The following is a 13,532-nucleotide window of genomic DNA, read 5'->3' on the forward strand; positions in this document are numbered from 1 at the left end:
GAACCTTTGGGGACCTTCCAAAAGATACTCACCCCGAAGCCGTGATATAGTTACAAAAAAGGCGGGGGGGGGGGGTGTGGAGGGCAAAAAATGATCAATCACATGTGGTTCTCTAGATTGTGTTTGGATTTGGAATAAGTTGATTTTCTATAGTCGTAGCCAGAAGAAGCTCACTGCACTTTGGTTCCATAGCAGTGAGCAAAGAGGTGTTAGCTGGCCGTGCCACATGTGTGCACTGTCGCACGGGTGTGTACAAAACATATTGATTATAGCAATCAGAGCATTTGTTTTCTTGTTTCTTAAAATATTTTAATGTTTATTTATTTTTGAGAAAGAGAGAGAGAGACAGAGCACAAGTAGGGGAGGGTCAGAGAGAGAGGGAGACACAGAATCCCAAGCAGGCTCCAGGCTCTGAGCTGTCAGCACAGAGCCCGACATGGGGCTCAAACCCACGAACCGCGAGATCATGCTCTGAGTTGAAGTCAGATGCTTAACCGACTGAGCCGCCCCAGCTACCCAGAGCATTTCTACCATTTCCCCTCAAAGCTGAGGATGATAGCCGGAATTAGCATTCGTGAGGAGAAGGTGCCCAGAGCAGGTGGATTCGGGAAGGAGAAAATGTGTTTAGTTGGTGTGTGTGCAGGACAGACAGGCACGCGTGTCACGACCGAGTCCGGAACCTTTGAGACCGGGGCCCTGGTGATCACTGTCGAGGACCACAGCCTGTTTGCACCGGCGCCCGGGGCCGTGGGGCCCACGACAGGTGACTCCACGTGCCCTTTACAGCAGGGTTTCTACGCTGTTGTGATCTGACTCGATGCTGCGGCCGCCGCTGCTTTTATGTGCGTGTGAAATGAAACATTTTCCGTCTCGCGTTGGCAGGCCTGAAAGCGGGAGATGAGATTCTCGAGATCAATAGCCGGGCTGCAGGCACCCTGAACTCCTCTGTGCTCAAAGATTTCCTCACGCAGCCGTCCCTGGGCCTCCTGGTGAGGACCTACCCCGAGCTGGTCGGGGGTGTGGAGCTGCTGGACTGCCCGCCCCACCGAGCGGACGGCCCCGCGGATCTCAACGACAGCCCCCTGGCCTTCCTCAGCAGCAACCCAGGTATGGCTGCGCCGTGTGCCGGACCCGCATCTGAGCCCGGGTCAGCCGGGACCTGCTGGGTGTGTGTGTGTGTGTGTGTGTGTGTTCCAGTGGCCTGGGGCCAGCAGGCCTAAGATGTACGAGTGAAATGAACTGGTTACGGAGAGTGTGCTTCCTGTTAATTTCCAGGGGTCGGGGGACTTGTGTTCTTGCGGAGTAACCGTTTGTCCACTAATCAACCTGTCACACACGCAGCTGCTGCTGCTGTGTATCATTTTGGAGAAAGTCGAATGGGTAGAGGCCCCCGTGTCTTGGCTGTGGGTGGAGATGACAGAGATTCACCAAGGCTCCGGGTCCCCCCTCTGCCTTCCACGCCACCATCCCCCAAACCGTCAAGCCCGTGCTTTCCCTTCTGTGTGGGAGACGGTATGGGCTGCCCCGCTTGGAAATACGCCCAGAGCTCTCATTTGGTCAGCTTCTCTTGGGCTCGCCCGGTCTGCAGTCGGAGCAGGAGTCCACAGGTGCAACCGTGCCCTGCCTTACCCATGCGCTTCCTGCCCTCAGCCTTTCTCCCTATCCCTTTGTAACCTTGTGCTTACCCTAAAAGAAGCAACCTGGGGGCACCCGGGTGGCTCAGTCAGTTAAGTATCTGACTTCGGCTCAGCTCATGATCTCATGGTTTGTGAGTTTGGGCCTCGCATCAGGCTCTGCACTGACAGTGTGGAGCCTGCTTGGGATTCTCTCTCTCTCCCCCCCTCTCTCTCTGCCCTCCCTCCCCCCAGCCCCCGCCTCAAAATTAAGAAATAAACTTAAAAAAAAAAAAAAAAAAAAGAAGCAACTTGTATGCTATCTGCCCCTTGAAGCCTCCCTGCTCCGGGTCCCTAGGACCCTGCAGAGACCTCTTTCACGTGGGCCCTAGTCGCACAATACTGTTCTTACTGGTTTGTCTCTCTGTCCTGAGTTTGTTCCTGGGACTGGGCTTACACCTGCTTCACTTTGCTCCACGGCACCCTGTTCTTGTTGAGTGAGGGTCCGTAAATGAGCCCACCAGTCAATAGCATGTTGCTGTCACTTCTTTCTCCATGACCTGGTTCTAGCAGTGGGGTTGATTTAGTAAGTTGGGGTCTTTGGATTCATTTTCTTTTCAAAACTTGAATTAAAAAAAAAAAGTCGGGGCGCCTGGGTGGCGCAGTCAGTTAAGTGTCCGACTTCAGCCAGGTCACGATCTCGCGGTCCGTGAGTTCGAGCCCCGCATCGGGCTCTGGGCTGATGGCTCAGAGCCTGGAGCCTGTTTCCGATTCTGTGTCTCCCTCTCTCTCTGCCCCTCCCCCATTCATGCTCTGTCTCTCTCTGTCCCAAAAATAAATAAACGTTGAAAAAAAAAATTAAAAAAAAAAAAAGTCTTTGATTTCAAACTCTGGGTATAGGTACTTTGAATATTCTTTGCCCTGCCATTGATTTTTTTTTTTTTTTCAGTTTATTTACTTATTTTGAGAGAGAGAGAAGGAGAGAGAGAGAATCCCAAGCAAGTTCTACAGTCAGTGCAGAGCCCAATGTCATGGACCACGAGATCATGACCTGAGCCCAAGTCAGACACTGATTGAGCCACCCAGGCATCCTCCTGTCACTGTGTTTCAAATTCCCTTCTGAAGTTTGGCTTGATGAGAATAGATCCCCAGCAGAGCCCTTGTGAGAGCACATTCTTTTGTTCAGTGGCTGTTGCAGGAATTTGACAAGTTGAGGCTTCAGAAAATTGATCACACTTACTGCTGTTGACTTCCTTGACTCATTATGTCATTGCAGTACCCGCACCCCAATCAGACTTTTAGAAAATGTTTCCAGGGAGCTGTGTACCTCTATGGGGAATGGAGACCACGAAGGCTATTCTTTTGTGTGACCACAAGATGGCAGGATTGATCCCATAAAACTCAGTTCACAGAGACTGATGTTTCTATCTGTAATATGACTCTGAATGAGGCTTGTTGTGTTAGGTTAGGTTGGGTTATTTAAAGGATTTTTATAGGATCTGGATGTACGTACTATGTACATACAGTGTATTTCAACTTTCTTTGAATTTTTTTTTTTCCGTCTGAGCCCTTCCTGTGGGCTATGGATATAAAGCAGGGGTTGGCAAACTACAACCCACAAGCCAAATGCAACCCATGGCCTGTTTTTACAAGTAAAGTTTTTTTGGAACTGTTTAAACAAACTTTAAATAAAGGTTGATTGTCCCTATTTTGGGGTGTTTCTTCTTTAAAAAATTGTGTGTGTGTGTGTGTGTGTGTGTGTGTGTGTGTGTATGTGTGTGTACGTTTTGCAAATTTTTATTAAAATTGTTTTAATTAAAATGTATTTGCATGCATGTATTTATTTTAGAAATATTGAGTATATTCTGTATATATAGTAGCTGTCCCATCTTTTATATGATGGAGTTTTAAACCTAACTGACCTCTACATAGTACATGTTACCTCCTTCAGGCCAGTCACCTTTGAAGGCTGAGTGCTTAATCCACCAAATCTACCGGTGTTTAAAACACATTAAAATTTCCATTTTGGAATCATTCTTAGAAGATGTATCCATTCCTTTGCTTCTTTTCCAGTTAAACGATACTATTTTGCGATGATTAAAATCCTTCAGAACACAGTCCTCTGGGTCAAATTCAGATCATTAAAACTGGTTCAAGTATAAAGCAAAAAGGTAGTCATCGTGTTAGTTTTCTTCAGCATTAACACGTTCCAGAAGAATTCTCAAATGCCCTGGGCAGTGGCGGTCCAGTTGGAGCAGCTGAAGCCTCTTTGCCTTCTTTCTGGTCGCTAGCAGCTCCTAGTCCCCATTTCACCATGAAAAATACAAGAGGCAAGGAAACAGGATAAAATGATCTGAAAGATTGCTCCGTAATGAGGCAGAGATAAAGCAGTATCCACTGATGGCTGCAGTTAAAATAGTAAAGAAAACAACTAGAAAATTTGTACAATGGGGAGGCTGGACTATCGCCTTAGTCTAAATTTAGAAGGAGCTAAAAATAAGAAGCATCCTGAGTGCAGGTTTGAGGTCTGATGCAGGGACCGTCTTAACGGTGGTCACAGTGGATGTTTGGCCACCTTGACGGAGGGCCAGGCAGTGTCTCAGGGACCCTGGGGTCCACGTGAGCCCTGTCTGGTGCCCAAGTAGGCAGGCGTGGCCCAATCTTGCCCTCAGAACCCTGAACTGAAATATGGGACTAACTTTCAGCACTGGATTATTTCTGAACCCCTTTGTTGCATAAGTTTGTTTCCTCTCTGAAAGCCCCACACCCTAGTGAGATAGAGTGGGCTCTGGGACCACGTTTCTTGGGACTAAGTCCTGGTTCTGTGTTTATTAGCTTTCTGTCTTTGAACAGGTTATGCTTAATCTCTCTGTGCCTCAGTGTCCTTGTGCATAAAATGGGGATGATACCACAGTACTATCTCACTAAGTTGTTGTGAGGGTTAATTGAGTTATAAAAGTGAAGTGTTTTGGGGGTGCTTGGGTGGCTCAGTTGGTTAAGCATCCAGCTTCGGCTCGGGTCATGATCTCGTGGTTCATGAGTTCAAGCTCCACATCAGGCTCTGTGCTGACAGCTCAGAGCCTAAAGCCTGCTTCGGATTCATTCTCTCTCTCTCTCTCTCTCTCTCTCTCTCTCTCTCTCTCTCTCTGCCCCTCCCCCGCGCATGCTCTTTCTCTGTCTCTCAAAAATGAATAAATGCTAAAAAAATTAATAAAAATAAAAGTGAAGTGTTTAGGTCTTAGTGCTCGATAAATGTTACGTGTTCAAAGCACAGTCTCTTATGGAGACATGAAGATTTGTGGCTTGTAACCGGAAGCTGCTCATTTTTGATCTCTCTGGTCTCTACTCCATCCACCTCAACCTGCAACAGGTGAATTGTCTGAGAACTAAGTTTATGAATACCTTACTTAAGTATTTCCCTTTCCCAGGCAGAAAGAAATGAATTCTGCTGACCAGGTGCTGAGACACCTGGGCCCCTTTTCAGAGATGGTGATTCCCATGATCTGGGGTGGGGCCTGGGGGTGCATTTGTACTTGTGGTTACTTAAAACTCAGGGGATTCTAACGTGCAGCTGGGATTGGGATCCACTACGTTTGCTCTCCAACGGTCTTTGTTTGTTGATCCTCTTTTGATTGTCTTGGTAGAATGACAAGGTGATTGGAAAGTTATGGTCATACGCAGACCATCTGTGGTGGCATTTGTTGACATCATATTGTGGCCTGAGACTTTTGTAATGGAAATCCGTTAGGGGATGTGGAGTGTGTCCCCGCCCTTGTGTCCCTTGAGAAGGAAGCGTGGCAAATGGGTTGCTGTGTTGGCTTAGAAAATAAGAGGCCTCATCCTCTGTGTTCTCCCTGAGACTCAGCTTCCCATTCTCAGTCATTGACCACCTGGGGTCCTTGTCAAAATCTTTCTTGAGCTACTTTCATCCCCCTCCCCCCACCTTTTTTTTTTTTTAAGTGTTTGTTTACTGATGTACTGGTAAGAAAATGGCGGAAGGATGTCTAGACAAAACGACAGTCCCTTGAGTGGCTGTTGTTATAGAGAGAACCTTGGAGTGAAGAGGAAGCTGAGGTAGGAAGTTGCAACACTGTTTGTGTGAGGTTTCCAGAAAGCCTCTCGAATGCTCCTGTGTGATTTATTTTGAATACTGGTCTCCTCTGGAGCTACTCACATTTGGGGCCAGGTTATTCTTTGTGGTGGGGGGGCTGTCCTGTGCATTAATGTAACCACTGTAAGTTAATGGTAGCCCCTTCCCCAAGTTGTGCCAACCAAAATCTCTTCACGTATTGTCAGCTGTCCCCTGAGCAACAAAATCTCCTTCCTCGGAGAGCCACTGGCCCGCTTTACTAGAAGGAAAACCCACATTACCCAGTTAGGGAAATATTCACAGTGAGCATCAATATAGAAAAGCAAATCTCAGTGTACAATAATTTTGAAAGGTTTTATTAAACACTTATTGAGGGAATTCTAACACAAATACCCTTCTCTGGCATCTCCCCCTGTGCCTCCCCCACCCACGGCCTTTTGAGTCAAGGGAAGAGCAAAGAACAAATAAATGCTTATTCTGAGGCCTTTCTCCCAAGTGTGAGTAGGATTGTTCTGGCATAAGATATTTATCATTGAAATTAATTCTTGGCACAAAGGTATTTCTTTCAGTAATTCTGCAATCCCCACATTTTACGCAAGTTGAAAGAATCACTACAGAGCATCAATGGTATCTTTCCAAGGCTTCAAAACATCTGTTTGCGTCTTTCATTTTAAATCCCGCCATCAAGGCTCACATCCATTTAATTTTTATGGTGAATGCAGCTCTGCTTTATCTTCTCTAAAATTCCTCTCAACGGGTTGGGGCAAAGCCGGTGCCCTCATTTAGCTCAGTGTTACAATAAAAGTGCCAGAGTTCAGCAAACTGGAGTTGGTTCTTGTTTGAAAAGCGGTCATTATGGAAGCCGAGCTGGGCGTCTGCAGCTCACTCCGGCCTATGCGCGTCAAGGACAGTCGGGGCCATCGTTGTTTGGAGAGTCAAGCGCCTCCCTCCCCCCTTGATATACCTCAGGCACATCTGTCTGATGCTAAGTGGAGGATTAGAGTCTGTCCGAGTACAAATACCCCTCCTGGAGGAAGTAGATTAAGCAGAGTTTGTTGTAACAGGAAAGGCTTCTGTGACAGTTGGGAGAGCCCAAGGCACCTTGGCCAGAGGACTGGTTGAGCACCCACCACGGACAGTTGTTTGATTTGCGGGCAGAGCCTGCTTCCCTCAGTGCCTGTGGAACGTACAAGTCTATTTCAGACCGTTGTCCCGTGCAGATTGTCTGGAGCTTGATTCTGAAAACACAAGACAATCAGGCAGCAGGGAGACACAACAGAGAAACAGGCACCGCACAGATTTTTTTCCTGCAAACAAATATGGCCCCATCCTTCGGAGGCTCTGAAGTCTCCCAGATACCAGTAGCACACGGTCTTCTGTTTGTTTGTTGATAAAATTTGGAGCCATGTGCGTTTTGTAAACTGTCTGGGCCCTATGGTTTTGTCACACAGCACCTGGCTTGCTTCCTGAGGCCCTGCTGGCGAGAGCCAAACATCTAGTCTTGATTTCCGGCTGGATTGGGTTGACGACACCCTCGAAATCCTGTGTGTGGGGAAAAATGGTTCAGAATTTCAGAGCCTCCGTGTGTGTATTTTAAAAGAACAGTAATGAACCTTGTATTATTTGGCTTTTACAACAGATTAACAGAGTCGGTAACGCTTAGATCTACGGTTTTTGGGGATGTAAAAATTTCTCTCCGTAGAGAAATGGACACTGAGATTGTGTGAAATTTGGCTGGGAACAAGTTATTTGTCAATGAAGTCAAAGTTGGAGCACTTTAACCTATTTTTTTTTTTTCCCTCTGTAATTACTTTTGCTTTTTAGCTTTGTTGTGGAAAGAGTGTTTATGCTGATCCTATACATATATTATGAGTGTTTCTATGGAATTCTTATATGACAGTAAAGTGACTAAAAAGCAAAATAAAATCCTGGCCTAGTGGTTAAATTTCAGCTAAGTGTTTTTATTGACAGTATCTAACCTTTTCTTGCCTCCTTGCCCTCCAATCATTTTTTTTTTCCCTCACAGAGCTTTAAACTCAGGCATTAATCAAGGCGTTATGAAAATCAGTGTTATAATTGGTCCCTCTTTGGAAATGTTTGATTTGGAGAATCTGCTTATGTAATACACATTGTTAGTACATCTCATAAGCGAAAGATTTTTATCTTCTTTCTTTAAGTCCCAAAGGGACTTAAATGGAGCCAGAGTGAATGTGTCTCCACCAAGTAAATTAAAGATAAATCTAAACGTAGGCTTACATTGATGTGTGCATCCTGCTAGTTGTGAGTGAGTGGGCTAGGCTCGTCACAAAGGTTTTCTTGGTCACCAGAGCATTGTTATGATGTGAAAATCATTGTAAGGATTTTCTTTTGGAGGGGGAAGGGGCAGAGGGAGAGGAAGAGAGAATCCAAAGCAGATTCCATGCTTAGAGCGGACCCCAACGCAGGGCTCGAACTCCCGAACTGTGAGATCATGACCTGAGCCGAAACCAAGAGTCCGATGCTTAACCGACTGAGCCGCCCAGGTGCCCCGATATGAAAATCATTTTAAAAAGTGAAGAAATGACCACACCTATTTGCAACAATGAATGTTATTTATGGTGCTTCTGGGTCCCGTCCCCCCCAGCCTCAGCCCTACTCTGTGCTTCCTCATTCTCTGGGGCTGCCCAGCCCCCTGTCAACCCACTGTCTCTTCAGATTTGGCCCCGCTTCTTCTCTGTGCTGCCACATGGCTACTGGGCACCTCCTCTGTGCCAGACGTTGTGCTAAACGTGGGGATGGAATGGAGGCGAGGTGGCGGCTCCCTTGCTGTGACCACTTCTTCAGCCACCTCTCAGCCTTATCTTCGGCTCTCCCATCTCTCTGATGGTCAGCAGAGCCAGCGTGTGGGGGGGTGCACTAGGGAGTAAATGGGGGCAGCTCCCTCCGGGACAAAGAAGAAAATTCCTTCGGTGTCTGTTGTTGGAGGAAAGTCTCTTGTAGTGAAGGCGGTGGAGACCTGAGATAGGATGTTGCAAAACTGTACTGAGGCTGCCAAAAAACCCCAGCGGTGTTTTTGCATAAGCCTTTTAAGCTGGGGGATGTTCGGAGAAGGCCTTGAAGCATAGGAGCCAGAACATGACCTCATCTCTTTGAAGTCCCTGTTCCTGCCTCTCTGGCTTTCTTTGATTACTAAATCCCCCTGACCCATTTCCTGGTTATCTTCTGCTGGGTACCAAACCATCCCAGGACAGTCATTTTCCTTGCTCGTTCTTCTGGGTTTGGCAGTTTTGGGCGGGGCTCAGCTGGGTCCTTGCTGCCCTTGCCCGGAGTGGCACATTTGGCTGTGTCGTCTGGTGGCTTGACTGGGGCTGGGTTACAAGACGGCCTCACTTGTACGTTTGGTGCTTGGTTGGCTGGACCTCAGGAGGCTAGGCGGCGGTTTGTCTGGTGAGCTCAGAGATCCTGGGGGCAAACCAGAATCTGTGAGAACTCGTGAGGCCCTGGCTTGGAATTTTTGTCTCCCCATCTATGTCACGTTCTGTCGATTGAAGCAACTCACAAGGCCAGTCCCAGTTCATGGGGTGGAGAAGAAGTGACACAGGAGTCTGTGCTCAAAGGGGTGGACAGAATCATCAGTTTGCAAACAGCTCTACCAGCTGCATTGCTCTTTCTCTCTTATCTTATTAATTTTTGTCTTCAGCTAAGGGCAGAAGCATCGCATAGTGAAGTGGGAAAGAACACTTGCTTTAGAATCAGATATGCCTATAGATACGGATTCATAGGAGTCCCTTTATTAGATATTAATGTTTTTGCCAGTTATATGTTGAAGATAACTTTTCTCAGTTTATACTGTGTCTTGTTGCATTTTGACAAAGAAGGGTTTTAATTTAATTCGATTTATTTCTTTTTTAAAGTTTATTTATTTATTTTGGGTGAGAGACAGAGGGGCAGAGAGAGAGGGAGAGAGAGAGAGAATCCCAAGCAGGCTCCGCACTGTCAGCGCAGAGCCCGATGCGGGACTCAAACTCACGAACCGTGAAATCGTGTCCTAAACCGAAATCAAGAGTTGGATGCTTAACTGACTGAGCCACCCACGTGCCCCAGAAGGGTTTTTAATTTTAATAAAATCTGATGTTTCTGCCTCCTATGATTTGTGCTTTTTGTATCTTATTTAAGAAGCCCTTCTCTTTCCTAAGGTAACCAACCTTGTCTTCTGTATTTTCTTATAAAAGATTTTATACTTGGGGCTACTGACATTCTTCTGGTGTATACCCCCCTGGTATTGGTTTTTGTGAATGGTGTGTGTTAGGGTACAACGTTCTATTTCTCCATGTGAGTAGTCTTCTGTCATAACGTTTAGCAGATGTACCATTCTGTTCCCTGGGGTCTGAAACGGCACATTTACTGTGTATATCACGTCCCCCTATGCGGAAGGGCCGTTTCTGGGCTCTATGCTCTGTTAGCCTGTGCTTTATAATACATTTTGGGATCTGGTAGGGAAAACACTGTAACCTTGTGTAATCTTGTTCTTTTTCTCTAAAACCGTCTCTGGTGTTACTGGCTTTTTGCTCTTTTGTCACCAATTCAGTTCCCCCAAAATGCTGCTAAGTGTAGTCTGAGGCTGAATACAGACTCTTTGGAATTTGTTGAGGTTTATGTTGTGGTCTGATGTGTGGCCTGCTTGTATAAATTGCCGATCCTTGGGGAAGATGCACACTCACAAATTCTTAGAAAAAGGGTTTGAAATCTATTCATGGATCAAGCTTAATAACGATTGATACATCTTCATGTGGTGGCTAAATCTGTTTTGTCTGACATTTGTTGCGCTTTCTTTACATTGGCCAACTATATCTTCCCGTCCCTTTAGTTTTTTTTTTTTTTTTAACGTTTATTTATTTTTGAGAGAGAGAGAGAGAGAGAGACCGAGCGAGAGAGGGAGACACAGAATCCAAAGCAGGCTCCAGGCTCTGAGCCTACCATGGGGCTGGAACTCATGAACTGCCAGATCATGACCTGAGCCGAAGTCAGATGCTTAACAGACTGAGCATCCCAGGTGCCCCTAAAAATAAAATCGTCAGAGGGTGCCTGGGTAGCTCTGTCCATTAAGCGTCCAACTGTATTTTGGCTCAGGTCATGATCTCACGGGTTGTGAGTTCCAGCTCTGCACTGACAGTGCAGAACCTGCTTGGGATTCTCTCTCCCTCTCTCCCTGTCAATCCCCCGCTCACTCTCTCTCTCACTTAAAATAAATAAATAAACATTAGAAAATCATACTTTTTAAAGACATAATGCTATTGCACACTTAATAGACTACAATGTAGTGTAAATATAACTTTTATATGCACTGGGAAACCAAAAAATTCATCTGACTTGCTTTATTGTGATATCCACTGCATTGCAGTGGTCTAGACCCAAACTCACAATATTTCCAAGGTATAGCTGTATATCCCTTAGAGAGGTGGAGTTTGTTTGTTTGTTTGTTTTGTTTGTTTTAGTGAGGTTCTATTTGTAGCAAACTTTCTCACTCTTTGTTTCTCAAACAGAGAACATTATATTCTCCTTATTGAATAATATTTTAGCTGGAAATACAATTCTATATTGGTCGTGTTAGCATTTGAAGATTTTTGTGCTTTCTTCAGATACATCTTTTATTCTTTCTTGAACTTTCATTCTTACCTATTGAGCATTTTATTTCAGTGGTTAGTTCTCATTTTTAAAAACTCTGTGAATTTACCTGATCTTTTCTGAAGTTACCTCTTGTCCCTTTTAAAAAAATATATTTTTATGCATACTTGCCATTCTGTATCTGATGATTACAGTATCATTCCTTGGGAATCTGCTTCTGTTGTTTATTGTGTCTGCTGCTTCTCACTCATGGGGACCTGGCTCTTCCTGGGTTTTCTAATAATGGACTAGGAGTTTTTATTTGATCAAGCTTTATCTCTGGACATTATATGATACCATCTTTAAGAGTGAATTCCTCCAGAGGGATTTTGATTGTGTCTTTGCCAGAGCCCTTGGAATACAAATCTACAATGATTTTAAGGTAGTTTGTTCATCTTAAGTGTCATGGACTGAATGTTTGTGTCCTGCCAAAATCTATACATTGAAGCCGTGAGCCCTGTGTGATTGTTCTTTGGAGTTGGGGCCTTTAGGAGGTAATCAGGCTTAGCTAAAGTTGTGAAAGTAGGACCCCACCCATGATGGGGTCCCCCCATATGGGGTTAGTGTCCTTGTAAGGAGAGCAAGAGAGTAGAGCTCAGTCTTCCCTTACGTGCGTGAGGAAAAGGTCACGTGAGCACATCGGGAGATGGTAGCCTTCCACAAGCCGGGGGAAGGGTCTCCCCCAAGAATTGAATCTGTGAGCCCCTTGACATTGGACTTCCATCCTTCAGAACTGAGAGAAATAAATGTCTTATTTAAGCCACCACCTCTGTGGTCTTTTGTTACAGAAGCCCAAGCTGACTAAGACATAGAGTCTTCTGGAGGCAGTACATGGTGTAAATTTGAATCTCAAACAGCCGTGGGGTCAGCCTGTGGTTATCCTCTTTGGAGAACCCCCCCCCCCCCCTTGCTCCCTCCCTGGTCTTCTGTCCCAGAGTGTAGGCAGAATCAGACAAGCTTCCTTTCCCCTCCTCCCCTCCCTTCCCCTCCCCTTCCCTCCCTTCCCCTTCTCTTTCCTCCCCTTTCCTTCCCTTTTGCCAATGAATACCTGTTTCTTTTATCTTTTTACATCTTTTTAGACCAAGGGTGTAGCCCTTCAAAGGAACCGTGTGAATGAATGCGGGAGATTCAGTTCCAGGTCTCCAACTTGTGCCGATCTGACACCTGTTTTCTGTCTCTGGTCTTTACAGTTGAAACCAGAGTCTCCAGGACATTGGCTCCCAAGCTGTGATGGTACCGCTGTTGGGAAATGTGTGGGTGCATTTTTATTGGCACAGAGATTGGGGAGTGCTAATTGTATTTAGTGCCCAGGAGCGAGGGAGACTAAGTGTCTGCCAAATGTGCAATTTTGTACCCCGCCCCCCAGAATTGTTCCTCTCCTAACACCCATAGGTCTCTTTCTCTCTTCGGGAAACACTGCTCTAGGGTTTGGGGACTGATGGATTTACTCAATATCGCCACAGCTTTTAGACTGGCCCCACCACACCAGCTTCTTTTATTGTCTTCATTTTGGGCCCTGGGACTCGTTGGAGCTCAGCTCTATGTTTAAAAGGATTTTGTTATGTTTTATTTATCATTCTTAAGTGTTGTGTAGAGGTGAAGTTCCCTCCTTTCTTTCCCTTCCCTTCCTCCTTCCCTCCTTCCTTCCTTCCTTCCTTTCTTTTCTTTTCTCTTTTCTTTCTTTCTTTCTTTCTTTCTTTCTTTCTTTCTTTCTTTCTTTCTTTCTTTCTTTCTTTCTTTCTTTCTTTCCCTCTCCCTTTCCCTGTCTCCTTCCTTCCTTCCTTCCTTCTCAGGATACCTAGCGCCACTGTATCATTAACAATGAAATCCTTTCATCTGTTTTCTCACTACCTTGTGAGCATCAGCTGTCTCCCAGGCATTGCATTACACAGTGGGGTCTGTAGGGTCACAGCAGTTGGCTGTACAGGCAGGGGGGTTGCCATTCTGCAGACTGCAGTGTGAATGGTGCCCTGTGGGTTGTGCAGTCTGGCTATTTAGGACAGTGCTGAGTGAGCCGTGGTTTCTGTGATCCAAGAGCTCAGTGCTTAGCAAAGTGTCCCTAAATGAGCTCATCCGCTCCTCCGCATTGGAGATCAACTCTTGCCCTTTTCTCTGGCCCCAGCCTCTAGGCCATTGCCCCCGTACAGAGTGTTCAGTCACTTTTTCCCCATGGAGGTGACAATATG

The 13,532-nt window shown here is 45.9% G+C and overlaps 1 protein-coding gene across 6 annotated transcripts in view; it reads left to right on the top strand.

Moving 5' to 3' along the window:
- Window positions 1-13,532, top strand: part of TIAM1 (TIAM Rac1 associated GEF 1) — a 392,899-nt gene that overhangs the window by 334,996 nt on the left and 44,371 nt on the right. For all 6 annotated transcript variants that reach the window (XM_045436876.1, XM_045436879.1, XM_045436875.1 and 3 more), the window contains one exon: window positions 883-1,107. In XM_045436876.1, the coding sequence (XP_045292832.1) occupies window positions 883-1,107 (225 nt within the window). The remainder of the gene's footprint in view (window positions 1-882; window positions 1,108-13,532) is intronic.

Source organism: Leopardus geoffroyi, chromosome C2 (assembly GCF_018350155.1).
Source record: "Leopardus geoffroyi isolate Oge1 chromosome C2, O.geoffroyi_Oge1_pat1.0, whole genome shotgun sequence".
In the NCBI taxonomy this organism is placed as follows: domain Eukaryota; kingdom Metazoa; phylum Chordata; class Mammalia; order Carnivora; family Felidae; genus Leopardus; species Leopardus geoffroyi.